Source organism: Microcebus murinus, chromosome 22 (assembly GCF_040939455.1).
Source record: "Microcebus murinus isolate Inina chromosome 22, M.murinus_Inina_mat1.0, whole genome shotgun sequence".
Lineage (NCBI taxonomy): Eukaryota > Metazoa > Chordata > Mammalia > Primates > Cheirogaleidae > Microcebus > Microcebus murinus.
Genome location: NC_134125.1, coordinates 6,266,173 through 6,292,592, shown reverse-complemented (window position 1 = coordinate 6,292,592; position 26,420 = coordinate 6,266,173). Strand labels below are relative to the sequence as shown.

Here is a 26,420-nt window from a genome sequence, read left to right as displayed (position 1 = left end):
GGTATTTTTACATGGGCCTGGGTCCTGTTCCTCTGGGTTCTCTTTATTTTTCTCACCACCCCTCAGCCCGGGTTCTTATTTGTCAAGTTTATGATCTCAGAAGCCATGACTTATTATATAATCTGAGAAAATCCCCTGATTTCCCTCATTATACCAACTTGGATTTTTTTTCAGAGGAGATGAGGACAGGGTCTTGTTACGTTGCTCAGGCTGGTGTGTGGTGCAATCATAGCTCACTGCAACCTCTAACTCCTGGGCTCAAGATATCTCCTGTCTCAGCCAGCTGAGAAGCTGGGACTACAGGCATGTGCCATCATGGCTAGCTAATTAAAAAAATTTTTTTTGGTAGAAACGGGGTCTTGCTATGTGTCTCAGGTTCCTGCCCCAAGGGATCTATCCTGCCTTGGCCTCCCAAAGTGCTAGGAATACAGGTGTGAGCCACTGTGCCAGTGGATTTTTTTCTGGCACTAAGACCGGTCTGCTCCTAGTTCTGAGTTGGCTTATCTTTGGGGAGGGGTGTCAAGCACTGGAAGCAAAGACCCAATCTGTCCCCCACCTCTTCTCTGGTTTTAAAGAATTTCCTTCCAAGGGTTTTAGGACAAGCAGCAAGCAGCTCCTCTCCCAGTTGCCTCACTCTTTTGCAGCAATCACTCCCACTTGAGTTTCTGAAGGGAGGACATTGGAAACAAGGCTTGGGGCAGTGGTGACTGCCCTGCTGAGGGTGGAGGTGGGAAGGGGGGCTCAGATCCCTCCTACCTGCTCTCTCTCTCCAAAGATCCAAGGCACCACGTCCTGTGGTTGCTGGGCAAGGACGCTGCCCCTAAAGTGCCTGGGCTAGCACTCTCCCCTCAAATGTTCAGGGGTTGGGCTATGAGTTACAAACTGAGGACTGCTCATCTTTTTTTTTTTTTTGAGACAGAGTCTCACTCTATTGCCCAGGCTAGAGTGCTGTGGTGTCAGCCTAGCTCACAGCAACCTCACACTCCTGGGCTCAAGCGATCCTTCTGCCTGAGCCTCCTAAGTAGCTGGGACTACAGGCATGCCCCACCATGCCCAGATAATTTTTTGTATATATTTTTAGTTGGCCAATTAATTTCTTTCTACTTTTAGTAGAGATGGGGGGTCTTGCTCTTACTCATGCTGGTTTCGAACTCCCGACCTTGAGCGATCCGCCCACCTCGGCCTTCCAGAGTGCTAGGAGTACAGGCGTGAGCCACCGCGCCTGGTCTGGACTGCTCGTCTTTAGGGATCATAAAGCCACCGGGCAAGCTGCCGCCAAGCTCCGTTCCACCTCAGGGCCTTCCCTTGCTGTTCCCTCTTCCTGGCATACTCCTTCCCCGGATTTTCCCACGCCTGGCTCCCAGATGGCATCTCCTCGGAGGGACCTTAGTTTCCCTGCTATCTTCACCTCCACGCAAGCTCAATCACCTGCTTTGCCGTCTTAGAGCGCTTCCCACTCTATGAAAGGCATTACGTGTCCCTCCCTAGAGTGTCAGTCCCCTGCCTCCTCTGGTTCCGGGATTCCCCCGACCGGCGCGGTCCCACTCCGCCCAGCGCCTCCCCGGGCGCCGCGGCGCTCAGAACCCTAACGCGGACGCCCCTGCAGCGCTGGCGCCCTGCGCTCCCCCTGGCGGCGGGGTGGCGCCATCGCTCCACGCCGGGCACAAACACCACACGCACTGGACCCGGTCTGCTTTACTCAGGAGGGCGGGAGCAGAGAGTGGCCCGAGTGAGGGGGCGTGGCCAGAAGGTGGGCGGAGCCGGGGGGGTCCCTGAGTAGGCTGGTGGCGGGGTCTAGAGGGAGCGGCCAATGGGGGGAGCGCCTGATGTTCAGGGCCTAGGAGGTGGGCGTGTTCCAGAAACAGGGGGCGGGGCCTCAATGGGGTCAAACGTGGTGGGCGGGCCCTACGTGGCGGGCGGGGCCTACATGCCGGGAACCACCCCGTTAGTCTCCAAGTCGGTGAGGTTGCCGCGCAGAGCCTGCTCCTCCTCGAAAGCCTTGAACAGGGAGTTGAAGTTGCCGGCTCCAAAGCCCTGGAGCGGGAGAGAGGAGGTGAGCTGGGGACCCAGGAAGCCGGCCGTGCTACCGGCACGCCCCCTCGGGCCTGCGGGGGACAGGCTGTACCTGGTGGTTGTGGCGCTGGATGACTTCCAGGAAGAGGGTGGGCCGGTCCTGCACCGGCTTGGTGAAGATCTGCAGCAGGTAGCCTTTCTCGTCGTAGTCCACCAGGATTTTCAGCTCCTAGGCGGGAGACAGGGCGCTCTGCTGGGGGAGGCCGGGCCGCCCTTCTAGCCTGGCACGGTGGGCTCCTCAGAAAGTCCATAGTGGTCCCTCTGCCCCCCATGGCCAGGAAAGGACCCCTTTCCCTAGCAGTTCCAGCCACTCCAGATATATCCCCAGATTGTCTCATTACCACTCCCCTGCCACAGTCCTCGTCTAAGCCACCGTCAGGACTGCTCCCTGCTTCCTTACAATCCGTCCTCCCCACAGACATCAGCTGGATCTTTTAAAAATCAGATCATGTCTCCCCACTGTTTAACACTGCCCCCGCCCCAGTAGATATCAAACACTCATATGTTGCTGGTGGGAATGTAAAATGGTTCAACCACTTTGGAAAACAGTCTGGAATTTTCTTAAAATGTTAAACATGGAGTTCCCATGTGACTCAGCCATTCCACTTCTGGATGTATACTGAGGAGAAATGAAAACACATGACCAACAAAACCTTGTGCACGAATGTTCACAACAGCATTATTTATAATAGCCAAAAAGTGGAAACAATCCAAATATCTAGCAACTGATGAATGGATAAATAAAATGTGGCATAGCCAATACAGTGGGACATTAATATTAGGCCATAAAAAGGAGTGAAGTACTGACACATGCTTCAATGTGGATGACCCTTGAGAACATTATGCTAAGTGAAAAAGCCAGTCACAACAAGCTTATTGTGTGATTCCACTTGCACGAAATGTTCAGAATAGGCAAAGCTATAGAGACTGAAGGTAGACCAGTAGTTACCTGGGGCTGCGGTGGGAGGGGGCAGGGGATGGAGGGACTGGGACATGACGGCTAAGATGTGCAGGTGTCTTTTAGGGGTGATGAAAATGTTCTAAAATTGATTTTGATGATGGTTGCACAACATAGCAAATAGATTAAAAAAAAACATTGAATTGCACACTTTAAAAGGATGACGTATGTGACATATATCAATAAAACTCTTAAAAACAAAATAAAAAAAAAACAAAACCTCCAATGATTTCTGGCCACAGAAGAACAAAATCCAAACTCTTAAAACAGCGCACAGGAGGAATCAGCTCCTGCCTACCTGTTGGACCTAGGTCACTCCTCAAACACAATTTTCATCCATTCTGGCCTTCTTTTATGTTCCTCAGACACGCAGAGCTTGCCCCTGCCTCAGGACCTTTGCACTGCCTGTTCCCTCTGCCAGGAATGCTCTTCCCCAGCCCTTCACACACCAGCTCCCTTCATTATCTAGATTGCACTTAAATGTCACCTCCTCAGAGAGTCCCCTCCCTGACCCCTCTCTGCAAAGTAGCCCCTGATTGCTGGTTTTAACTTCCTGCCTGGCAGGAACTCTCTCTCTCTCTCTGACGTTTTCTTATTTGCTTGTCATCTGTCTACCCTCCCCACACCCCAGCCCAGAATGCAAGTCTGGTTTTCCCTGTGTCCCTGTGCCCGATGCCAGCCGGGTAAGGGCTCAGACAACGTTTGTGAGGCAGGACAGACTCAGGGCTCGTACCCCGCACCTGGCGAAGGATCCCGCCCAGCCTCACCTCCAGGACGTCGATGTTCTCCTTCACCCGGATCTTGGCCGTCTTGAGCTTCTCCCGCAGCTGTTTGTAGTACGTTGAAGGAACAGCCAGGAACTCCGTGCCCCTCTCTCTCAAGTGGCGGATCTGTCTCGGAGCAAGGTTGAGGTCAGCTCCTTCTCTCTCCATGTTCAACACCCCTAGCCAGGTGGAGGTGCTGGGTCCCTGTCCTAGCTCCCCTCAATGGCCAGGGTACCGTGTGACCTTATCCCCTTCCGTCCCTGTCCTGGGCCCCATTAGAACAGAAACTGCTGGCGTTTATGGAGTGCTTGTCCCGAGCACTTTCTATATGTTGCCTCACGATGTCCCTGCAGCAATCTTTTTAGGCATCACGATGATTATTTGATTAATTAAGTATTTCTAGAGATGGGGGTCTCACTCTGTCGCCCACGCTGGAGTGCAGTGGCACAATCCACAGCTCACTGTAGCCTCAGACTTCTGGGCTCCAGTGATCTTCCTGCCTCAGCCTCCCAAAGTGCTGGGATTACAGGTGTGAGCCACCTTGCCTGGCCTATTTCTAGATGATTATTGCCTCCATGTCATAGCTGGGGAAACTGAGGCATTGAGAGATTAAATATCTGTTGTCGACATAGAAGCCAGAGTGATTTTACTTAAATGCAAGCCAAATCGTGTCATTCCTCTGCTTACCCCATGGTGGTGCCAAGTCTCAGTGCCAAATTCAGAGTCATCACTGTGGCCCTCACCATCTGTCTCCACTCCTACCTTGTCTCCCTTGCTCATTCTGTTCCACCCATACCCATCTCCTTGCTGTTCCCTCAACCCTCCAGGCACACGCCCATCTCCAGGCCTTTGCCCTGGCTCCCTTCTGTCTGGGGCGCTTTCCCCACCCCCCAAATTTCCACAGGCTTCTCTCCTCCCACCCCTTCCTGCTCTCAAATGCCACCTTCTCCATGAAGCTTTCCCTGACCACCCAATTTAAATGTGCAATGCCCTTGGCCCTCTCTCTCCCTCTTCCCTGCGTTATTTTCTTCCAGAGCACTCGCCGTTATCTAACATACATATTTGACTGTTTTTGTTTATTGCTCCATGAGGGTAGAAACTATTTTTTTGCAGATGTACCCCAAGGACCTAAAACAGTGCCTGGTACATAGTAGTTGCTCAATAAACTTCTGTTACAAGACTGAATGAATGAAGTTGCCAAGGTCATGCAGTGAACTCTTGACTGGGCCGGGACTGAATGGGACAGTCCAGGCTCGTGTCTGCTCTGCCACCATGCAGAGCAGCGGGTAGGACCTGGCCTCGCCAGAGTCTGGACCCACGGGCGCAGGACATTTAATTTGGCTAGAAGGACATCATTGATCTTGTAGCCTGATATCCTCACTTTCTAGGGAGGGAACTGAAGACCAGAGAGAGCGTAGAATCCCCCAGAGACACACAGTGTGTCACTGACAGAACTGGGACTACAGTCCAGGCTTCCTGATACTCTGCCACCTGCTACCTCAAAAGCCCAGAAGTTCTGCAGGGACTGAACTGTCCAGGTTGGGGCGGGGACGTGCGTGCACACGAGTTGCAGGAACCAGGCCAGAGAAGGGGGCCCAGGACTGCCGCTGTCCCTGTCCTCTCCAGTTTGCAGAGACCATCCCCGGAGCTGAATGAGAGGGGAACCAGGACCAGGAAAGGGGTTCTAACCGCCGTGATGATGTCTTGGGTCTTGAGAGCGATGTGCTGGACCCCGGCGCCTCCATTGTAGTCCACGTATTCCTGGGGGAGGGAAACAAGGAGACCACTGTCACCTGCCCTGCCACCCACACCCCTACCCCTGCAAGAGCCCTCAAACCTCTTCCCTGTTCTCTTCCTCCCCAGCCCAGGAGGCTCCACCTGGATCTGGGACTTCTTCTTTCCCGGTGCTGGCTCGTTAATGGGCATCTTGATGGATTCCTCATAGTTGGCCACCACGATGGAACGCAGAGAGCTGTATTCGGTGTGTACCTGCGTGTCATCCACAGACCAGAAACGGTGGAACTGCAAGTTTTTCAGGTACCTGCGGGGTGGCCAGGACACTTATGCTCTTAGTGCCAACCTGGAACTGGCTCCCCCCGTCCCCACTTTCCACCTTCCAGAATTTGTCCCTGGACAGGCTCCAGAAAGGAGACACCACTCATATCATATATTAGTACGTTATAGATTTGTCCCTTTGTTAAGACGATTCTTCAGGTGCAAGTGTCTTGGAACAAAATACATACAGGGTGGCAGTGTTCCAAGACAGAAGTAAAGTGCTTTGAGAAAGGGGCACTTGCTTATAATGTGGACAAAGGTGCTGTTTGGGTAGTGACAGTCTTCCTCCAAGCCTCCCTGGACTGTGATGTCCCCAAGGTTCCTCAGAGGTAGGCCCTGTGGATCACTTTGGGCCTTAAGCCCTCTGGTCTCCATGGTGACAGTTTTGCAGTGAATAAATGAGTCAGTAGCCTCAGGCTAACTCCCACCATCTCTGGCTGTTTTCCCCTTTGGTGCAAGAACTGGGGAGTAGGCCTGTCCCCCATGAGAGACTGTCACTTCTTGGGGAGGAGGAGGGCCAGGGGCTCACCATTCCGAGGCAGGCACCATCTCCTGGTCGGGCTGGTTCCCCACGATGTGATCGATGATCTCGAGGGTGCAGTTGGGCCTGGGAAAGGGGGGGAGTGGGAAGGTTACCCCACAAAAACTCTTCCCTTCCCACTGATGCCTCAGTAATAAAGTAGCTCATGCTTGTGTGGCACTAACTATGAGCCAGGCACTTTATTCGTCAACTCACATGCCATTACCATACCCATTTTACAGATGAAGAAACTGAGGCATAGAGAAATGAAATGACTCGCCCGAGGTTAAATGGCTGTGAAGTGACAGAGCTGGCATTTGGAGCCAGGCAGTCATCTGGTTGCAGAGCCCATGGTTTCTGCCTCTGCGCCACCTCTTCAAGGGCCCCTGGGGGACTTTCAGGAGTTCCCCAGTGGGTTCTAGATGCTCTGCCCGCCCCCCCCAGAAACCCAGTCCCATGGGGGAGGGAGGAGATAGGAGAGCGTTTCATGCCACCTCAGGGCGGTCCCCTCCACCCCGGCCCCAGGGAACACTCACAGCTTAGGAAGAAGCGGGTCCCTGAATGCTGGAGCCTCAAATCCAGGCAGGAACCGGCCGGTGTAGCCCATCTTTTCCACCAGGGTGTGGGTGGTGTCCCCATACTAAGGGCGGAAGACAGCCTGGCTTGGCCCCTGAGCACCTGTCCCCGCCACAGCCAGGCCACATTTCCTGGCGCCAGCACAGCCCTGGGTTCCGACCTGTATCTGACCCGAACTCGGTGTGTGATCTTGGGCAGGTCACCTCCCCTTTCTGGAATGAACTGCAGCCGCCCACTTGTGTGGGGTTTCTTAGACAGACGTCTGCCCCGTACAACCAGACGCTTTGCAAGGGCCAGGACACTGTTTTGCTCATCGCGGCATCCCCAGCGTCTAGCCCAGTGCCTGGCACATAGTAGGTGTTCGGTAACAGTGTGTCAACGAAATGAAGAACCCATGAGAGCAGCGGATCAGGTTATGCTGAAGCTCTGTCAGCCATTTCAGCCATCTTTGTGATTAATTTAATCTTGAGGAGAGTGGGCGGGGTGGGGTATTGGAGTCAGATGGGGCTGAAGACAGCAGGAGGGGCACCCAAGTGAACTCACCGTCTGCAGCACAGCAAACTTCACCTTCCCAAACTTGTCCTGCTCCACCCAGGGCTCCCGCACAATTTTGGCCCCCCGTTCCCGGGCTTTCTGCAGAGGAGACAGGGTGGAGAGGCCATGAGGGCTGGAGGCTCCCAGCCCCCGGCAGGAAAGCCAGCTGGCTTTAGCTGTCACCCGCTGTACTCATGCCTCGTGTGCATTTGGCAACTAGGGAAACTGAGGCACAGGCACAGAGTTGGAGCCATGGGAACAGAAACCAGGTGGGGGTGAGTGTCTGTCCTGCCTCTGCTAACTCACTCTGCGACCCTTCCCTCTCTCCAGTCCTCAGTTTCCCCATCTGTAAAAAGAGTGGTTGGATAAGATTACAAGCTGACATTGAGCACCTACTGCATGTCAGACCCTGTGCCAAGAGCTCTGCGCATGTGATTCATGTGATTATTTAGCAAAACTTTGCTGCATGTCACTGCTTATATCATGTGTCAGGCACAGTTCTAGGTATTAAATTCTTTATCTTTATTTATTTATTTTTTCGAGACAGAGTCTCACTTTGTTGCACAGGCTAGAGTGAGTGTCATGGCGTCAGCCTAGCTCACAGCAACCTCAAACTCCTGGGCTCAAGCGATCCTGCTGCCTCAGCCTCCCAAGTACCTGGGACTACAGGCATGCGCCCCCATGCTCGGTTAATTATTATTATTTTTTTTGTATATATATTTTTCGTTGGTCAATTAATTTCTTTCTTTCTATTTTTAGTAGAGACGAGACTCTACTGCTTTCGGTGCTCAGGCTGGTTTCGAACTTCTGACCTTGAGCGATCCGCCCACCTCAGCCTCCCAGAGTGCTAGGATTACAGGCGTGAGCCACCTCGCCCAGCCTAAATTCTTTAATCATCACAGCAACACCATATAAAAAGAACTATTACCATTGTGAGGAACTTGAAGCACAAAGTGGTTGAGTCACTTGCCCGAAGTCACACAGCTAATAAGAATCAGACTCGGGGAATCTGGCTCGGGAATCCATGCTCTGAACCCCTAAACCTTTTTTTCCCCATTGAGATAGGGTCTCACTTTGTTGTCCAGGTGAGAGTGCCATGTCGTCGCTTCATAGCTCACTGGAGCCTCAAACTCCTGGGCTCAAGCGATCCTTTCACCTCAACCTCAGCTAGGACTACAGGCACATGCCACCGCGCCCAGCTAATTTTTTAAGAAGTTTTTTTTAGAGACGGGGTCTCACTATGTTGCCCGGCCTGGTCTCAAACTCCTGGGCTCCAGTGATCCTCCTGCCTTGGCCTTCCAAAGTGCTGGGATTACAGGTGTGAGCCACCACACCCAGCCTCATTTCCTCTTTTTTTTTTTTTTTTTTTTGAGACAGAGTCTCACTTTGTTGCCCAGGCTAGATTGAGTGCCATGGTGTCAGCCTAGCTCACAGCAACCTCAATCTCCTGGCTCACGTGATCCTCCTGCCTCAGCCTCCCAAGTAGGTGGGACTACAGGTATGCGCCACCATGCCCAGCTAATTTTTTGTATATATATTTTTTAGTTGGTCAATTAATTTCTTTCTATTTTTAGTAGAGATGGGGTCTTGCTCAGGCTGGTTTCAAACTCCTGACTTCAAGCAATCCGCCCGCCTCGGCCTCCCAGAGTGCTAGGATTACAGGCGTGAGCCACCACGCCCGGCCTTCATTTCCTCTTTATAACAACTCAGTGAAGTAGGTTCTGTGGTCACCCCCATTTTACAGATGTGGAAATTGAGGCTCAGAGAGAGGAGACACAGTAAGGGGCAAAGCATCCCTGGAACCCATCTGTGTGTCACACCGTCTGGGCTCATCACTGTGACACAGCAGTGTCCCTCCAGCCCTGACTGATGGGGGCCCCCTGGGAGGCAGAGGGCAGGCCGAACCTCACTGCTTCCCCTCCAAAGTCCGTCCAGGTGCGGCCGGTCTCACCTGCACAATGTAGTCACAGTCCTCCACCTCGAACGCAATGTCCTTCACTCCGTCGCCGTGTTTCACCAGGTGATCACCCATCTCTGTGGCCGGCAGCGGGTGGAGGCGCTGAAGTCTGAGGCCCCCTCACCTGGCCGTTAGCCTCAGGGCTCCATCTCGATCGAGGCTCAGCCCCCCTCACGCCCCATCCGGCCTCACCCCCACCCGCAGTGGCACGTCTCTGCCCCCGGCCCCTCACCTTTGTTCCAGGGGTTGAGTGCTGAGGAGAGGACAAACACAATCTAAGGGACAGAGGAGGAGGAGGTGTGGCCGGTGGCTTCCCCCTCCCTGCCTGCCAGAAACTCCCCTGGCGGAGCAAAAGGATTCTGCCATGCAGGACTCCTGGACCGTGGGTTCTAGCTCCTTCTCTGCCTTAGTTTCCCCTGCAGGTCCTGAGGGATGGGGCTTTCTCTCATGCCACACCTGTATGGGACAGGTCTCCCCGGCGGGGACCACTCCAGGGATCCCATGGACCAGGGCACTGCTTAGACTTTCTGCTCTGACATCCTAGGTTTTCTGAACATCCGCGGGGCTGCAGGGCCCAGCGGGTCTGAGCTCTGCAGGCTGGAGGTAGCCAGACGGCGCTGGGAGCCGCCTCCTCCCAACCTGCACGCACCTCAGCTGGGGGGTTAGAGCCCTCGAGGAGTGGGGAGACCCGACCTTCTGCAAGGGGATGGGGGGTCCTGAGGAAGGGACTCACCTGCCCTTGTTTGATCACGTGGCTGACAACCTCCCGGGAGCCCGTCTCCAGGCCCCTGTAGGCTAGAGGTTCGAAGCCCATCTTGCTGCAGTAGAAGGCTGCGGCCTGGGATCGCAGGGTGGTACAGGGCTCGTGAGGGCTGAGGGCCCCCCCCAAAGAGAGTCCTCAGCCCCCCTCAGCCTGTCTGCCCTGTGGCCCCAGGTGCAGAGACCCTCCTGGGGAGAAAGCCCGCTCCCCGCACATTGGGCCCTCAGGTAAGTGTCCTGCTGGGGTCCGTGGCCCGGTTGTGTGATTAGTATTCAGCCAGTGTCTGGTCCCCACTCTGACCTTGAGCCGCCCCTCGCAGGAGCCAATCACAGACCTCCTGCTGGAGGCCTGCCCTTGCGCTTGAGGCCCTCTTGCCTGCACTCTGCTCCTTCTACACCTCGCCCTGGCTGCTCCCTACCTGCTTGGCGTTGCCGACCCAGAAAGTCACGGAGTGGAAGTGGAGGAATCGGCCTCTCTCGGGCTGCAGGAGGAGAGAATGGGTGAGGTTGAGTCCCTGAGAGTCTAGAAAAGTGTAGGTAGAGAGGCTTCCCCTAGCCACCTCCCTTACCCCAGCCTCAACCACGGAACTTAGGAGAAGCTGAGCCCCACACAGCCTCGCCAAGCCTCAAAAGAGGTTTCTCATGCAGAAATCGAGATCCTGGGGCTGTGGAATTGGGAAGCCCCCACACAGGAGGCATGAGCGGGTTTCACAGGGGGAATAGCCTTATGCTGCAGCAGCATGGATTTAAGTTAGACCTTAGAAAGGACTTCCAGATGAGATTACGAGATTGGCAGGTCTTTAAGAAGAGGGAAAAGTTTTTAAGAAGTTGAGTCTAGCTCAGTCTGGGAGAGCCAGGGGAGAAAATCGTGTGTGCACATGTGGACAGCACGTATCCACCATAGTCATTCCTCTTCTGCTCTTTGCTGCACCCCGACCCCGTTGCAGCCCCAGGCCCCCACATTTCCCCACTTGCTTACCTTTGCTCCTTTGTTGCTGTAAGTTGTCTAAGGAGAAAGAAAGGGACAGTGAGACGTGGAGGCTCCAACACAAGGTGCTTGTGGCAGTGTCACTGCAGATGTCCCACAGGGTAGGGGGAGACTGCCGTTGTCCTAGGCAGACACTTACCATGGTTGAGCCCGGGCAGACTTCCTGCTGGGGAGACGGGGACAAGAGGCCTGGGGAGTGCTGGACAGAGGATTTAACCCCGCGCAGGTCCCGCCCTGACCTTCTGGCCTTCCTGGGGGCGTGGAATTGGGGGTGGGTGGGGAGGTGGGTCCAACCTTGGAAGGTCAGAGGCCTGGAAGCCTCTGATCCAGCCGTGGACTCGCTGGACTGGGCGGTGCTGCCAGGCCCAGAGAGGGGAGTGATGCCCTGGTCCACTAGCCAGCAGGGCCAGCGCCAAGGCAAGAAGCCAAGCGCACACTCTTCCCGGGCCCCGGGGCTGGGACTGTGGTCATCGCCGTTCAGAATCCAAAGCTTAGAAGCCAAGGCCAGCTCGAGTGCAGTGGCGGCTCGAGATGTCTTACTCAGGGAGAATTTGAGGGGGGATTTGGGGCTCGCTCTTAAAGCCCTGTTTGCACAGCAAGCATGCAGTTTATATGCAGGATGAAAGGGTTGTATTCTGTTGTGGGTATGAAGATTTGCATCTTGGCTCCCCCACATACTATGTGATTTGGAGCCTCAGTTTCCCCATCTGTAAAATAGGAGCCATCATTGCGTGGTGGGGAATTAAATGAGATAAAGAACAAATCTTTGGGACAGGACCTGGCACACAGTATGGCCTCTGTTCATGTTGGCTGTGGTTCATTAGGACAGTTAGAGAACTTTCCCAGGCCATGCAGTTAGCGAGTATGAGGGTGGAACTGGAATGCGGCCCGGGTTGTCCGAACTCCCGAGCCCACACTTGAAATATCTGCACTGCCTTCTCTACAAATGGGAAATATTGGTATTCCCATCAGACAGATGGGGAAACTGAGGCCTGGAGAGGGGAACACATGTCTCTGAGGTCACGGAACTGGTGAGAACAGAGATCCAAACTCAGGCCTATTCGATTTTGGAGTTGGATCTCACTGGACCAGTCCAGATAGCTTCTCCCTTCTTCTATTTATTGGGCAATTCAGGAGCCAGGTGAGGTGGCCCCGGCTCCTCATCCTGCCCCTCCTGGGGCAGCTCTCCAGCCGGTTCCTAGCATCTCCCTCGACTCCCTGCGTCTAAGTGTCCAACTGAGAAAATGGGACGGGAGGTGGCCCAGAGTGGAGCTCACAGGCCCAGAAGGTCCCACTGCAGGAGAAGGGCTGAGTGCTCCCACCCATCCCCCTGGGCCAGCAGGAACATGTTGTCCCTTTGATTGCTGTGGCCAACTCACAGCTCCGCTGCTGGAGCCTGGCTTATATCCTAGCCACAAAGTCAATGTTTATTGACCCAAGGAAGGAGCTTGTCAGCAGCCTCGGGGTTCCAAAGGCTGGCAGGTGTCTGGCTCAGCTGCACAGAGGGGAGAACTTTGTCCCTCCTGCCCTCTGGGCTTTGCTTCCAGAAACACGGTGGGTCTCAGTCACATTCTGGATACACCCCTTGGTGCCATTCCCACCTGTGGGCAGAGACTGGGGCCCAGATGGCCCCTGCTGAGACTGGGTTCAGTTGGGTACCAGATTAGCAGTGGTGGCTGTGACTGTCTCTGCTCTTTGAGCTCAACCTGTGCTAGCAGGTGGATTCCAGTGGCCTTGGTCAAGGAGCCCACCATTCAGATGGGCTCATAGATCCATCCTTTATATATATATATATATATATATATATATATATATACACACACACACACACATATGTATATATATAGAGAGAGAGAGAGAGAGTCTCTCTCTGTTGCCCGGGCTAGAGTGCCATGGTGTCAGCCTAGCTCACAGCAACCTCAAACTCCTGGGCTCAAGCGATCCTCCTGCCTCAGCCTCCTGAGTAGCTGGGATTACAAGCACACCGCTAATGCCCGGCTAATTTTTTCTATATATATTTTCAGTTGTCCAATTAATTTCTTTCTATTTTTTAGTAGAGACGGGGTCTTGCTGTTGCTCAGACTAATTTCGAACTCCTGACCTTGAGCAATCCTCCTGCCTCGGCCTCCCAGAGTGCTAGGATTACAGTCATGAGCCACCGTGCCGGGCCTATAGACCCATCCTTGACTGCGCCCGGGTGTGCAGGGGCTTCGCCTAGCAGGCCTGGGGCTGCCACTCGTAGGGAGCCTGCTGGCAAGGTGGGCCTCAGCTGGCATCTAGGAGCTTGGATTTCAGGAAGGTTCCCACCATTCCCAGAAGTGATAAGACTGGCTGACATGCCTCAGTTGTCTGTATGGGCAAAGTGGTTTCTGCTTCCCCTCTGAGAGTCTGGAATTTGGGGAGATGCTTTGTGGAATATTCCTGCAGGACCAGCTCCCCCAGCAAAACCCTGGGCTCTTAGGCTCAGGTAAGCTTCCCCAGCAGACGACATTTCATGGTTGCCGAAGGACTTAAGCCTGTCCCGCGTGAACCCATGGGAGAGGACCCTCAAAGCTTGTGTCTGGTTTCCTCTGGAAACCCGGGTACCTTTTCACCCCAGGCAAATTGTCACTGATTTTACTTTGAATCCTTTTGCTGTAACAAATCTAACCCGTGAGTGTAACTGTAGGCTAGAAGGTCCTGTGAGTCTTTCTAGCAACTCAGTGGGTCTGGGGTCTTGGGGACCCTGACACAGTGATGGCGGCAGGGGCTTTGCTAGATCAACCTTGACTCACTGAAACATGGCAAAAACATTGTTTGGGTACAAAAGGATGAAGGAGCAAGGAATATCTTGTCTGGGGTACGAATAGAAGATTCGTAGCTGCAGGAACACTGGCCACCTTCGTCCTTGATACTGGTGGTGTTGTGACGGAGGCGGCCCTGGCGCCGAACCCCGTTCTGAAGGCCTTGCTCCCCAGTGGTGCAGGGCGGCTCGCGAGGCTCCGGGAATGGACAACAAACTCGGTGCCTACACGGCTATGGGGTGACTCACAGTAGGAGACAGCTCGACCCGCACCCGCAGCTGCGGTGAGAGGTAAAAATTTCCTGTGGAATTTGAAAATGGGAGGTCACTCCCCAGGAGCGTTGACTGGCTAGATCCCTGCCTCTGTTGGCTGCGTCGGCTAACGTGAGGCCCAGAGCGGGTGAAGCCTTTGGTTGTTTTTGTTTTTAGTTTTTAAAATTTGTTTTTGTTTTTAGTTTTTAAAATTTAGTATCATTATCATTCTAGAGATGGGGTGAGAGTAGGGGATGATTGGGAAGAATGTAAAGTTTTAACTACTAAATGGGACAAACCGATTTTTTTTTTTTTTTTTTTTTTTTTTTGAGACAGAGTCTCACTTTGTTGCCCAGGCTAGAGTGAGTGCCATGGCATCAGTGTAGCTCACAGGAACCTCAAACTCCTGGGCTCAAGCAATCCTCTTGCCTCAGCCTCCCGAGTAGCTGGGACTACAGGCATGTGCCACCATGCCTGGCTAATTATATATATATATATATATATATATATATATATTAGTTGGCCAATTAATTTCTTTCTATTTATAGTAGAGACGGGGTCTCGCTCTTGTTCAGCCTGGTTTTGAACTCCTGACCTCGAGCAATCCGCCCGCCTCGACCTCCCAGAGTGCTAGGATTACAGGCGTGAGCCACCATGCCCGGCCGGGCAAACCGATTTTTTAACAACAAAGAAAAGCAAAATCCCAGGATCTGAGAGGCTCAGGGCAGGAGGAGAGAGCATGAATAATCTTGGCTTTTCTGAACTGTCCCTGGAAGCTTTCCTCTCTCTTCCTGAAGGAAAATTCCCTTTGCTGCCTTCCCAAGCTGCTGTGAGCCTTGAGTTCAGAGTCCAGTCCGGCCAGGCATGACGGCTCCTGCCTGTAGTTCCAGCTACTCGGGAGGCTGAGGTGGGAGGATCGCTTGAGCCCAGGAGTTCAAGACCACGGCGAGCTATGATCTCTGATCGTGCCTGTGAATAGCCACTGCACTCCAGCCTGGGCAACACAGGAAGACTCTGTGTCTAAAAAAATTTTTTTAAATAAAAAAAACCCAGTCTAGAATGGTCATGGACAGAAAAAGCAGGTTAGAACTGAATGCCTCAAGCAGTCTCCTTGCAACCAAGGATTAAATGGACTGGCAGGAGAACCCCAGGATGGGAGATCACACTGGGGACACTGTTACCTTGACTGCCTGATGAATGCATGTCCTGCTTGGGGGACCCTGATTTTGCAAACTCTCCATTTCCAGGGGGGACACCTGTGCCCTCTGGGATGGTGCTTCTGTGCATGTCCCCTGACTGTAATGACATTGCCTCTGCCCTGGAAGACATTCAGGTCAGTTCCAACTTCCTGGCCAGAGCTGTGCTGGGCCTGAATTGATGCCTCTGCTCCAGGTGAAAAAAAAAAAAAAAAAAAAAAGGCTAATATAGAAACTTCTGGAAATAGTCACCTCCCTTTCTAAGATAAACCTTTATGATTAATGGGATTTGTTTTAACTGGCTAAGTCCAGGATTTCTGAAGGGTATAGCTGAGATCAGGACTACCTGTTGGGTCTCCCCCTGACACATGGGGGCCTACTGATAATAGTTTTGCCGTAAAGATGTCTTGGCCAAGGGCGAAGGAGGTAGATTGTGCAGAAAATATAGCTGTTCTGAGAAAAGCCTGCTTGCTGAAGCGGGAGGGTCATGTGAGCGCAGGAGTTCCAGCCTGCGATGAACTATGATTATAACTCTGCACTCCAGCCTGGGCAACAGTGCAAGACCCTGTCTCTGGGGAAACAAAAAAGAGAAAACAAAAGAAAGAAACTTTCTATATAGTGATGGGAAAAAAGCTCTAAGATACATTATGTTGAAAAAAAATGCAAGTCACAGAACAGTATGTATGTTGCCATTTTTGTAAAAAAAAAAAAAAAACCCACAGTTTATGGATGGTTTTAATTTTGTTCTTGCAGTTTATTTGAATTTTCCACAGTACAAAACATGCCAGCGATTCTCAGCCATTTAACAGAGTTTAAGCGAAGAGAACCAATTCCGCCTCTCCATTTGGAATCTTCTGCTCTTGGGAGCACCCCAAGCTTAGTGACTTCAGAATTTATATCCTTCTCTGCACGTGTCATTGCCCCACCTGGTTCTGCAAGTCGCAGTTACATGATTTACATCATAATTTCCATGAGTTAAAATTTTGTAAATATGGCTTTAAGGGGGTCCTGTTTATTTTGGTCTAATTTACACAGAGTGAAATTCATTCCCTGCCAGGCCCTGCAGCACCCCCAGGCAAGGGCTGTGATCTCAGCTGAGGACCCGAGGGTGTGAGGCCTGGCCAGGGTGCCTAGCTGGCTGTTATCAGGACAAGTGCACTGGGCCAGGCCATTTGGGTGGGGCTGGTCTTTATCTCTTGGGGCACCGAGCCTGTGTGCCTGAGCTTGGAGGTGGCAGGCGTCTGTATCACCAGGCACCAGTGATGACCTGGAGGGTCCGGAGAGCTGATGGCATGGGATGCAGGGTTCCTGGGCTCTGAAGACTGTGATCTTGGGCCACTCCCGGCCTGTCTCTGGGTCTCAGTGTCCCAAACCGAAAGCAGGGAGGCACCGGATCTGACACGGTCTGTACGATGTCCTTTACGCTTGGCATTGGGGCATTGAGGAGTGTCCTGGAGATGCTGTCCTTGTCTTTCTAGTATCTGTTCCACCTCTAATAATAGCATTTCACTTTTCCTTTGGGGAACCCTCCTCTCCCTGTCTCTGTCCCTGTGGTTTGGGTGGGGCACGTGAGTCAGGACTGGCCAAGGAGAATCCCTGTGATTGGTTCAAGCTGGACACCTGACCAGAACTGGCCAATGCGGGTTTGCCCTGGGACTTTTGCTTGAAAAAGAGTTTATTTCTGAGCTCTGCGTTTGCTAAGCTGATCAAATGGGGCTGCAGGGGCCCTACCTAAGTCTGCTGAGGGAAAACGTGCCTGTGTATAAAACCAGCATAGAGAGACCAAAGCAGAGAGAAGAAAGGCAGGTTCCGGATGTTTGAGCAACTTGTTCTAGCCATGCTTCTGGATGTGCCAAAACTTTTCCCTTTTGCTTAAGCTAGTTGGAGTAGGTTCCTGGCATTTATAACCACTAGTCCTGAAAAACACAAGGGGAAAAACACCACCACCATCTATGAGCACCTATTCGCTATCCAGAATCAAAGAAAGGGGTGGTGGAAAATGTCTGTTCCAGCAGGAAGGAATATTTGATTATTGACATTGTTTAGATTTGCTGGCACATATAATAAAGTCCATAGACTTTTAGTAGTTTTTATTATTTTAAAATTCTCTACAGGCCAGGTGCGGTGGCTCACGCCTGTAATCCTAGCACTCTGGGAGGCTGAGGCGGGTGGATTGCTCGAAGTCAGGAGTTCGAAACCAGCCTGAGCAAGAGCGAGACCCCGTCTCTACTATAAATAGAAAGAAATTAATTGGCCAACTAATATATAGAGAAAAAATTAGCCAAGCATGGTGGCGCATGCCTGTAGTCCCAGCTATTCAGGAGACTGAGGCAGGAAGATCGCTTGAGCCTGGGAGTTTGAGGTTGTAGTGATCTATGATGACACCACTGTACTCAAGCCCAGGCAACAAAGCGAGACCCTGTCTCTAAAAATGAATAAAGATAAAAAAATTTTTTAACGGAATAAAGAAATAAAACAGTAAGTCAAACCTTGGTTTGTAAGCATTTGCTGAATTCTGCCGCGTAGGTATTCCCTATGGCCAATTTCAAGCTACCAATATGAGATCCCTGAGCTTGGAGTTGAGCACATGCAGTGAAACATCACACAAATACAACAGACTTAAATAACCCCAAAAGCACAGGTAATACTAAAATGTAGTCAAATGATTAGGAAGGGGTGAAATTTGAGCATTTATTATCTTTGTTTTAACGTAGTTTACTTAGTTGTATGTTTATATTTCCTTTTTGAGTTAATTTTAAAATATCATTTAATTTTAAATAACATTGGTGTTTAAAAAAACTGGTTCACAAACTTCCTGGAGGATGAACAACAGGCTCTCGCACGGGAATAGGTAGGGGATAGGAGCCTCTCCTCCACTTTGCTTGCCTGAGGTTTAGAGGGTGAATGGACAGAGGGCAACAGCGGCCAGGGCATCTGAGTAGCTGATATGGTGTCAAAGCCCAGGACACATGAAAGAAATTTTCTTTCCTCTTGCCCTTAACCACCATCGCGTCAGTAGCTCCCTCACTTGCGTAAGCCGAGGGTGAAGTTGCTCAAGACCAGACATTGAACCCTTCTGGGCCATACCTGTGTCCTCATCTTCCAAAGTCCCCACATTTGCGAACATCTCTCACCCTTTGGATTTGAAATGAAAAAATGCACTGACCTTCATTCTTGGCAAGGGCAATAGAGGAGTTAGCTTTGGCCCCTGGTTTGCTGAGTTGCCTTCAATACATTGCTCAACCTCTCTGAACCCCCTTTTCCCATTTCTGAATATTAGGGAGAGCTATTAGGGATCTCTGTTACAGGGATAGGAGTGACTATGTATCCAATGCTTTGCATTTAAGACAACAACCCTGTGAGGCAGGTGGTATTATACCCATTGTCCAGTTGAGGAAACTGAGGCTCAGAGAAGCTAAGTGGTGCATACTAGTAGGTGGAGTTGGGATTCATTTCTCCTTACCCTCAATTCTAGTTTCTCATCATTTCTGGTGTGCCTTACTGCCCCTGGAGACACTCACAATTTTTACAAATGAAAGGGATGTGAGGCCGGGCCATGTGGTGGCTCACGCCTGTAATCCTAGCACTCTGGGAGGCCGAAGTGGGCGGATTGCTCGAGGTCAGGAGTTCGAAACCAGCCTGAGCAAGAGCGAGACCCCGTCTCTACTATAAATAGAAAGAAATTAATTGGCCAACTAATATATATAGAAAAAATTAGCCGGGCATGGTGGCGCATGCCTGTAGTCCCAGCTACTTGGGAGGCTGAGGCAGGAGGATTGCTTGAGCCTGGGAGTTTGAGGTTGCTGTGAGCTAGGCTGACGCCACGGCACTCACTCTAGCCCGGGCAACAAAGTGAGACTCTGTCTCAAAAAAAAAAAAAAAAGAAAAAAGAAAAAGAAAGGAATGTGAGAGGCCACTAGCCAGAGACTAGAAACCTACAGTAAATGCTCTAGGACCCAGGAGAATGACAGAGCGAGAGAGAAGAGCCGGGAGGGCTTGTGGAGACTGTGCCCTCACAGTCTGTCCAACAGGGTGATAACTCACCTGGGGTGGGGGCAGGGGCCCAGTTTGGCCAGATTCTGTTAAAGAGGAGTTGGAAATTTGAATTTTTACATAAAATCCATTGATTTAGAAATTGTATTGTTTTTAATTCCATTTATATGAAATATCCAGAATAGATAAATCCACAGACACAGAATATAGTTGTTGGTGGCCAGGGCCTGAGGGAGGGCGGAGTGGGGAATGGCTGCCTATTAGGGGTGGCCATCTCCTTTCGGGGCTAAATGTTCTGGTCCTAGACAGTGATGGTGGTTGCATAGCATTGCGAATATACTAAGTGCCATTGAATTTTTCACTTTACGATGGCTATAATTTTATGTTATATGAATCTTGTCTCAATAAATATTGTTTCTGAATTTTTCTTTAATGCATTTTTTTGATATTGGGAAATAGTATTTTTATTGACAATTAATATACATGGAGAAGTGCATGTAAGCATACAGCTCTGAATTTTCACATGCTGAACACATCTGTTTAACGAGCTCAGGTATGTGTTTTATTTTGTTCTTTAAAATGGAATTAATACAAGTCAATTTAAGGGGAAAGTGAAAATACACATAATTAAGAATAAAAAAAGAAAGAAAAAAGAAGAAAAAGAGTGAGTACAGTTGCTCATGCCTGTAATCCTAACACTCTGAGAGGTTGAGGCAGGAGGATTAATTGAGGTCAGGAGTTCGAGACCAGCCTGAGCAAGACTGAAACCCCATCTGTACTAAAAATAGAAAAATTCGCTGGATGTGGTGGCGCATGCCTGTAGTCCCAGCTACTTGGGAGGCTGAGGCAGGAGGCTCACTTGAGCCCAGGAGTTTAAGGTTGCAGTGAGCTATGATGATGCCACTGAACTCTGGCCCAGGCAACAGAGTGAGACTCTGTCTCAAAAAAAAAAAAAAAAAAAGGAGAAAAAGAAGGATGATTTGGGAATATCCACCCAGACTACTTTCTAAAAATGTATCAACATATATAGACATGATACTTTTCTATAACATAATTTTCTTTTACATATACTCTGTAACCACCTTTTTTCATGGCAATAAATATGTGTGTGTGACTGAAAGGCTATCCCATAATTACTTTAACCAACTCCTAGAAACAAAAATTGCCAAAGTCTTGCCTTTAGAAACAGCATCTATCAAGTGTGGGGCAGGGAAAAAAAAAAGAGAGAAAAAAAGAAACAGCATCTGTCTCTGGCGATCTATTTCACTTGAGGGTACAGTTTCATGCTCTTTAAGGTCACTTTCTTTATTAAATTACTATGAATCCATATTAACAAATATCCTATTTTTAGAAATTACCTTCTGCCCTGCCCCACACTCTGCTTAGGTACTAAATATTAACTCTTTTTTTTTTTTTTTTTTTTTTTTTTGAGACAGAGTCTCGCTTTGTTGCCCAGGCTAGAGTGAGTGCCGTGGCGTCAGCCTAGCTCACAGCAACCTCAAACTCCTGGGCTCAAGTGATCCTTCTGCCTCAGCCTCCCGGGTAGCTGGGACTACAGGCATGTGCCACCATGCCCGGCTCATTTTTATATATATATCAGTTGGCCAATTAATTTCTTTCTATTTATAGTAGAGACGGGGTCTCGCACTTGCTCAGGCTGGTTTTGAACTCCTGACCTTGAGCAATCCGCCCGCCTCGGCCTCCCAAGAGCTAGGATTACAGGCGTGAGCCACAGCGCCTGGCCTAAATATTAACTCTTAATGTATAACCACCCACCTTTCTCCACTCTTATGCAATTATATGCAAGCACATTATGTCCACATATGTGGGGGATTTGACTTTGTTGTACTAAAATAAGATGAACTATGTGGTTCTCTGTACCTTACTTTTCCAAATATTTAAATATTGGCAACTGTGCTGGATACCCTGTTTTTCTCTCCAAATCTCTTCCCTCCCTGCCCTGCTTAGTGCCCCAAACCCACTGCCTTCAGCCAACCAGAGGCTCCTGTGGGAGAGAGAGGAGGGGTGGGGCTGTTCCCTGGCTCCCTGCCTCCCAGGTGCTGTTCCAGCAGCAGCTGTGTCCTTGAACTAAAGGCCACACTCCTATTGGCTGTAATGCTCTAGGTTGTAAAGTGTTCCCTTCCCTTGCCCCTTAGACGAATGGTGATGGGCCGCACACTTTTCCAGCCCCAGATAACTTCATCATCACTTATTTCATTTTGTCTTTTTTTTTTTTTTTTTTTGAGACAGGGTCTGGCTCTATCACTCAGGCTGGAATGCAGTGGCATGATCACAGCTCACTGCAGCCTCAAACTCCTGTTCTCACATGATCCTCACACCTCAGCCTCCCAACATGCTCCTGGCCCCTTATTTTCTCTCTTAACAGTGCCCATGACTTTGTAAATAGCCCCTTCATTAAATGCCTCTCAAATACCTTTCTTTTTCTTGTTTTGAGACAGAGTCTCACTCTGTTGCCTGGGCTAGAGTGCTGTGGCATCAGCGTAGCTCACAACAACCTCAAACTCCTGGGCTCAAGTGATCCTTTTGCCTCAGCCTCCCAAGTAGCTGGGACTACAGGCATGCACCACCATGCCTGGCTAATTTTTCCTATATATTTTTAGTTGGTCAATTAATTTCTTTCTATTTATAGTAGAGATGGGGTCTTACTCTTGCTCAGGCTGGTTTTGAACTCCTGACCTTGAGTGATCCTCCCGCCTTGGCCTTCCAGAGTGCTAGGATTACAGGTGTGAGCCACCACTCCCAGCCTCAAATACCTTTCTGAGTGTTCCAGCTGTTTTGTGATGGGCCCCTGAACTGATTTAGTAACTAATTGAAAAATCCTAAAAACTCTTAGGGAGCCAACTGACTCACACAAGCCTGCCACTACTTTGCACCTCAGTCCAAACCCTTGTTCTATAGATGCAGGAACTGAAAGGGAGAATTTATCATTTTCCTGATTCCTAGGTCAGGGCTGAAGTTAAATATGGACAGTTTGTCGAGTCCTTAAGTCAGGCAGTATGAATTATGACCAACCAAGACTTGCTGGGATGTCTCAGATCCCTGGCTTTATTTCCCAATTCTGTATCTCTTGGCCTACCCCTCTGTCTGCAATGAAGATAAGCAAGATATGAATGCTTGAAAAAGGCGATTTAAGTCCTACTAGATTTTGGCGGCTTTCCAAAACAAAGGCTTTGTTGGGCTGCCTGTAGCCACCCCAAGTAAGCTGAACCAGAAGAACTGGAAAGGGGAAGGGGCTAAGATTGTTCTCCCAGCCTGTTTCCTTACAATTCTCAAAACACCGGGTCAACATTTGCAAATAAACAAGCCTGGTCTGAATTTTCTAAGAATCCCCAATGGGACAAAGAGGTAAATGTGCTTTTATAATACCAAGTGGAAAATGCCGAAAGCAGTCCAGCTTTGGGGCGAGTCAGAGAATGATTTCCAGGGGAGTTAATGTTTGAGCTGGATCTTGAAGGACCTGGCAAGGCAGGAGAGGGTGTTCTGGGAAAGGGCGGAGCAGATGCGAAGACCCAGTGCTAAGAGAGACTGAGCAATACATGTGCGCCAGAAACTGCTAGATGTTCAGTGTGCTGGAACACGCATGTAAGTTATGTGTGTGTGTTGGGGAGGGATGTGTAGAGGTGGGAGAGCCTAAAGGCAAGCAGAGATCTGAAGGGTCTTTTTTTTTTTTTTTTTGAGACAGAGTCTCCCTTTGTTGCCCAAGCTAGAGTGAGTGCCGTGGCGTCAGCCTAGCTCACAGCAACCTCAAACTCCTGGGCTCAAGCGATCCTCCTGCCTCAGCCTCCCGAGTAGCTGGGACTACAGGCATGCGCCACCATGCCCGGCTAATTTTTTCTATATATATATTAGTTGGCCAATTAATTTATTTCTATTTTTAGTAGAGACGGGGTCTCGCTCTTGCTCAGGCTGGTTTTGAACTCCTGACCTCCAGCAATCTGCCCACCTTGGCCTCCCAGAGAGCTGGGACTACAGGTGTGAGTCACCGCACCTGGCCCTGAAGGGTCTTAAAGGCCAAGAAAAGGGTGCTCGAAAACCACTGGAGCTTTTAAGCAGCACAGTGACAATGTCACTCATTCTTTGGAAGGGTATTCTGGCTGCTGTGGAGAATGGATTAAAGGGAACGACCTGAGGCTGCTACAACCAGGAAAAAGATGGAGGTGGCAGAGGGGATGTAGAGGTGACCGATGGATTCAAGATCTATGGAGACAGTGGGAGTGACAGGATCTGGGTTTATTATAATACTGACAACAACACTCACAACAACATAGTGATCTCAACAGTAGCTCTGCATGAGTGGAAATAGTCTCCTTGGCCTTTTGATTTGGAAAAATTTCAAACCTCAGAAGAGTTGCAAGATAATTTCCATGAACACCATATACCCTTCACTTAGATTTGCCAATTGTTACACTTGCCTCTTTGCAGTCTCTTTCTCTGAACTACTTGCAAGTTAGTAGCAGAAATCATGACAGTAGGCCGGGGCGCGGTGGCTCAGGCCTGAAATCCTAGCACTCTGGGAGGCCGAGGCCAGTGGATTGCTCAAGGTCAGGAGTTTGAAACCAGCCTGAGCAAGAGCGAGACCCCATCTCTACTATAAATAGAAAGAAATTAATTGGTCAACTAATGTATTGGTCAACTATGTATAAAATTAGCTGGGCATGGTGGCGCATGCCTGTAGTCCCAGCTACTCGGGAGGCTGAGGCAGGAGGATCGCTTGAGCCCAGGAGTGTGAGGTTGCTGTGAGCGAGGCTGACGCCACGGCACTCACTCTAGCCTGGGCAACAGAGTGAGACTCTGTCTCAAAAAAAAAAAAAGATATCATGACAGTAACACCTCTAAAATACTTCAACATTTATCTCCTTTGAATAAGGAGATTCTTTTATATAACAACAATACCATCGTCTTACTGAGGAAATTGAACATCAGTATACTACAATATAAAGTTCATATTCAAATTTCACCAACTGGCCCAATAATATCTTTTAAAGCTGCTGTTTTTCATTTAAAAATCCAATCAGGGATTGTGTATTGCATTTAGTCTTCATGTCTCTGTCTCTCTTTTTTGGCCAATGTTAGACATATTAATTTCTTTTAAAGAGATAATCGAAGAAAATATATAGGAGGCCTAATGTAGTCAGTTCTACTCTTCCTCTTTTTTCTACTTTTTTGTTTAAAGATTATTTTTCAATTTTTTTATTTTGAAATGGTGTCAAACTTACAGAAAAGTTATAAAAATAGTATAAAGAATGCTTATATATGTTTCAGCCAGAGTCACCAATTATTTACATTTTGCTACATGTACTTTTTCTTTCTCTTGTTTACAAATATATATTTGTATCATATTGTTTTCTGAACCATTTGAAAGTTCTTTGCTTCTCTTGTCCCTAAATACCACAGGGTGAATTTTGTAAGGACATTGTCTTGCATAACCACAGTGCAAGTGTCAAAATCGGGAAATTTAATATTGATAATATACTGTCCATATTCAAATTTTCTCAATTGTCCCAAGAATGACCTGTATATCTTTTATTTTTGGGGGGGATGGAGGAGAACCAAGACCCAATAAAGGATTAATTATTGCATTTAGTTGTTGCATCTCTTTTTGTTTTTGTTTTTTTTGTTTTTTTTGAGACAGAGTCTCACTTTGTTGCCCAGGCTAGAGTGAATGCCTAGCTCACAGCAACCTCAAACTCCTGGCCTCAAGCAATCCTCCTGCCTCAGCCTCCTGAATTGCTGGGACTAAAAGCATGCGCTACCATGCCCGGCTAATTTTTTCTATATATATTAGTTGGCCAATTAATTTCTTTCTATTTATAGTAGAGACAGGGTCTCACTCTTGATCAGGCTGGTTTCAAACTCCTGACCTTGAGCAATCTGCCTGCCTAGGCCTCCCAGAGTGCTAGGATTACAGGCGTGAGTAACCGTGCCTGGCCAGTTGTTGCATCTCTTTTTAAAAAATTAAAAAAAAAAAATGTTAGAGACAGGTTCTCCCTTTATCACTCAGGCTGGAGTGCAATAGCACAATCATAGCTCACTGCAGCCTCCCGGGCTCAAGGGATGTTCCTACCTCTCAAATTGCCGGGATTATAAGCATGAGCCACCGCTGTCTGTTTCATCTTGTTAGCTTTCTTTAATCTATGCAATTGCCACCTCCACCCCACATGTGTATTTCACAACATTGACCTTTTTCAAGATTTCAGGCCAGTTGTTTTGAAGAATGTCCCTCACTTTTGGATTTATCTGTTTGTGTCCCCAAGATGAGATTCAGGACAAACATGTTTGGATACTATACAGGTGATGTTATGTCCTTTACAGTGCAAAATATTAGGGGCTCCCGTTAAGATGTTAAGTTTCATTCTTTGGTTAAGCTGGGTTGGAATTTTGGCTTCAGGGTTTTCTAGCTGGGTAAGTTGGTTATTGAGATGGTTTTCTCAGCTGTCAAGTGGGGGCTAATAATAATCCTAATTATAAGTATTCAATGAATTATTATTATTGCCATCATCATTATCACTATTATTTTTACCAAACATCACAGTGAAGTGCTCAATACGTGAGGAGCACTGAGCACAGTACTTCACAGTTTTTCTCCCCTTCAGCACCTAGAATATTGTGTCACATAGGAGGTATTCCGTGAATAATTGTTGGCAGAAGGCCACCTCTGTGAGAGGCTGCTATCAACATGCTGCTCCAGTTTACAGATGAGGAAACTGAGGCTCAGGGAAATGAAGTAATTTGCCTAAGATCACACAGATTGCAGTAAATGGCAAGAGTGGGACTTGAACGCAGTTTTGTTGGGTTTGGAAAATGGGGGATAAGGAACCTGAATGTATTTTGTAAATCCTCAAGGGCCATGTAGATGTGAAGAATTGAATTAGAGAGCCACTCAGTGCTCTCTGGCACATCCACACAGTAGGCGCTCGATAAACGTCTGTTGAACGAAAGAGGAAAAACAGTCAGCCAGGCCGAGACCTTCTCCTAGCGCGTGTGCGTGTGCG

The 26,420-nt window shown here is 49.5% G+C and overlaps 1 protein-coding gene across 1 annotated transcript; it reads right to left on the bottom strand.

Annotated features, from left to right (window-relative positions):
• Nucleotides 1–1,679: 1,679 nt before the first annotated feature.
• Nucleotides 1,680–11,425, bottom strand: HPD (4-hydroxyphenylpyruvate dioxygenase). The gene is made up of 14 exons (XM_012782271.3): nt 11,324–11,425; nt 11,176–11,202; nt 10,616–10,678; nt 10,171–10,275; nt 9,670–9,712; nt 9,432–9,514; nt 7,490–7,579; nt 6,907–7,010; nt 6,380–6,457; nt 5,674–5,836; nt 5,485–5,556; nt 3,799–3,921; nt 2,126–2,242; nt 1,680–2,034 (listed from the first exon to the last, which is right to left on the bottom strand). Exons 1-14 carry the CDS (start codon nt 11,324–11,326, stop codon nt 1,924–1,926), a joined length of 1,182 nt encoding a protein of 393 aa, XP_012637725.2. The 5' UTR covers nt 11,327–11,425; the 3' UTR covers nt 1,680–1,923.
• Nucleotides 11,426–26,420: the final 14,995 nt, after the last annotated feature.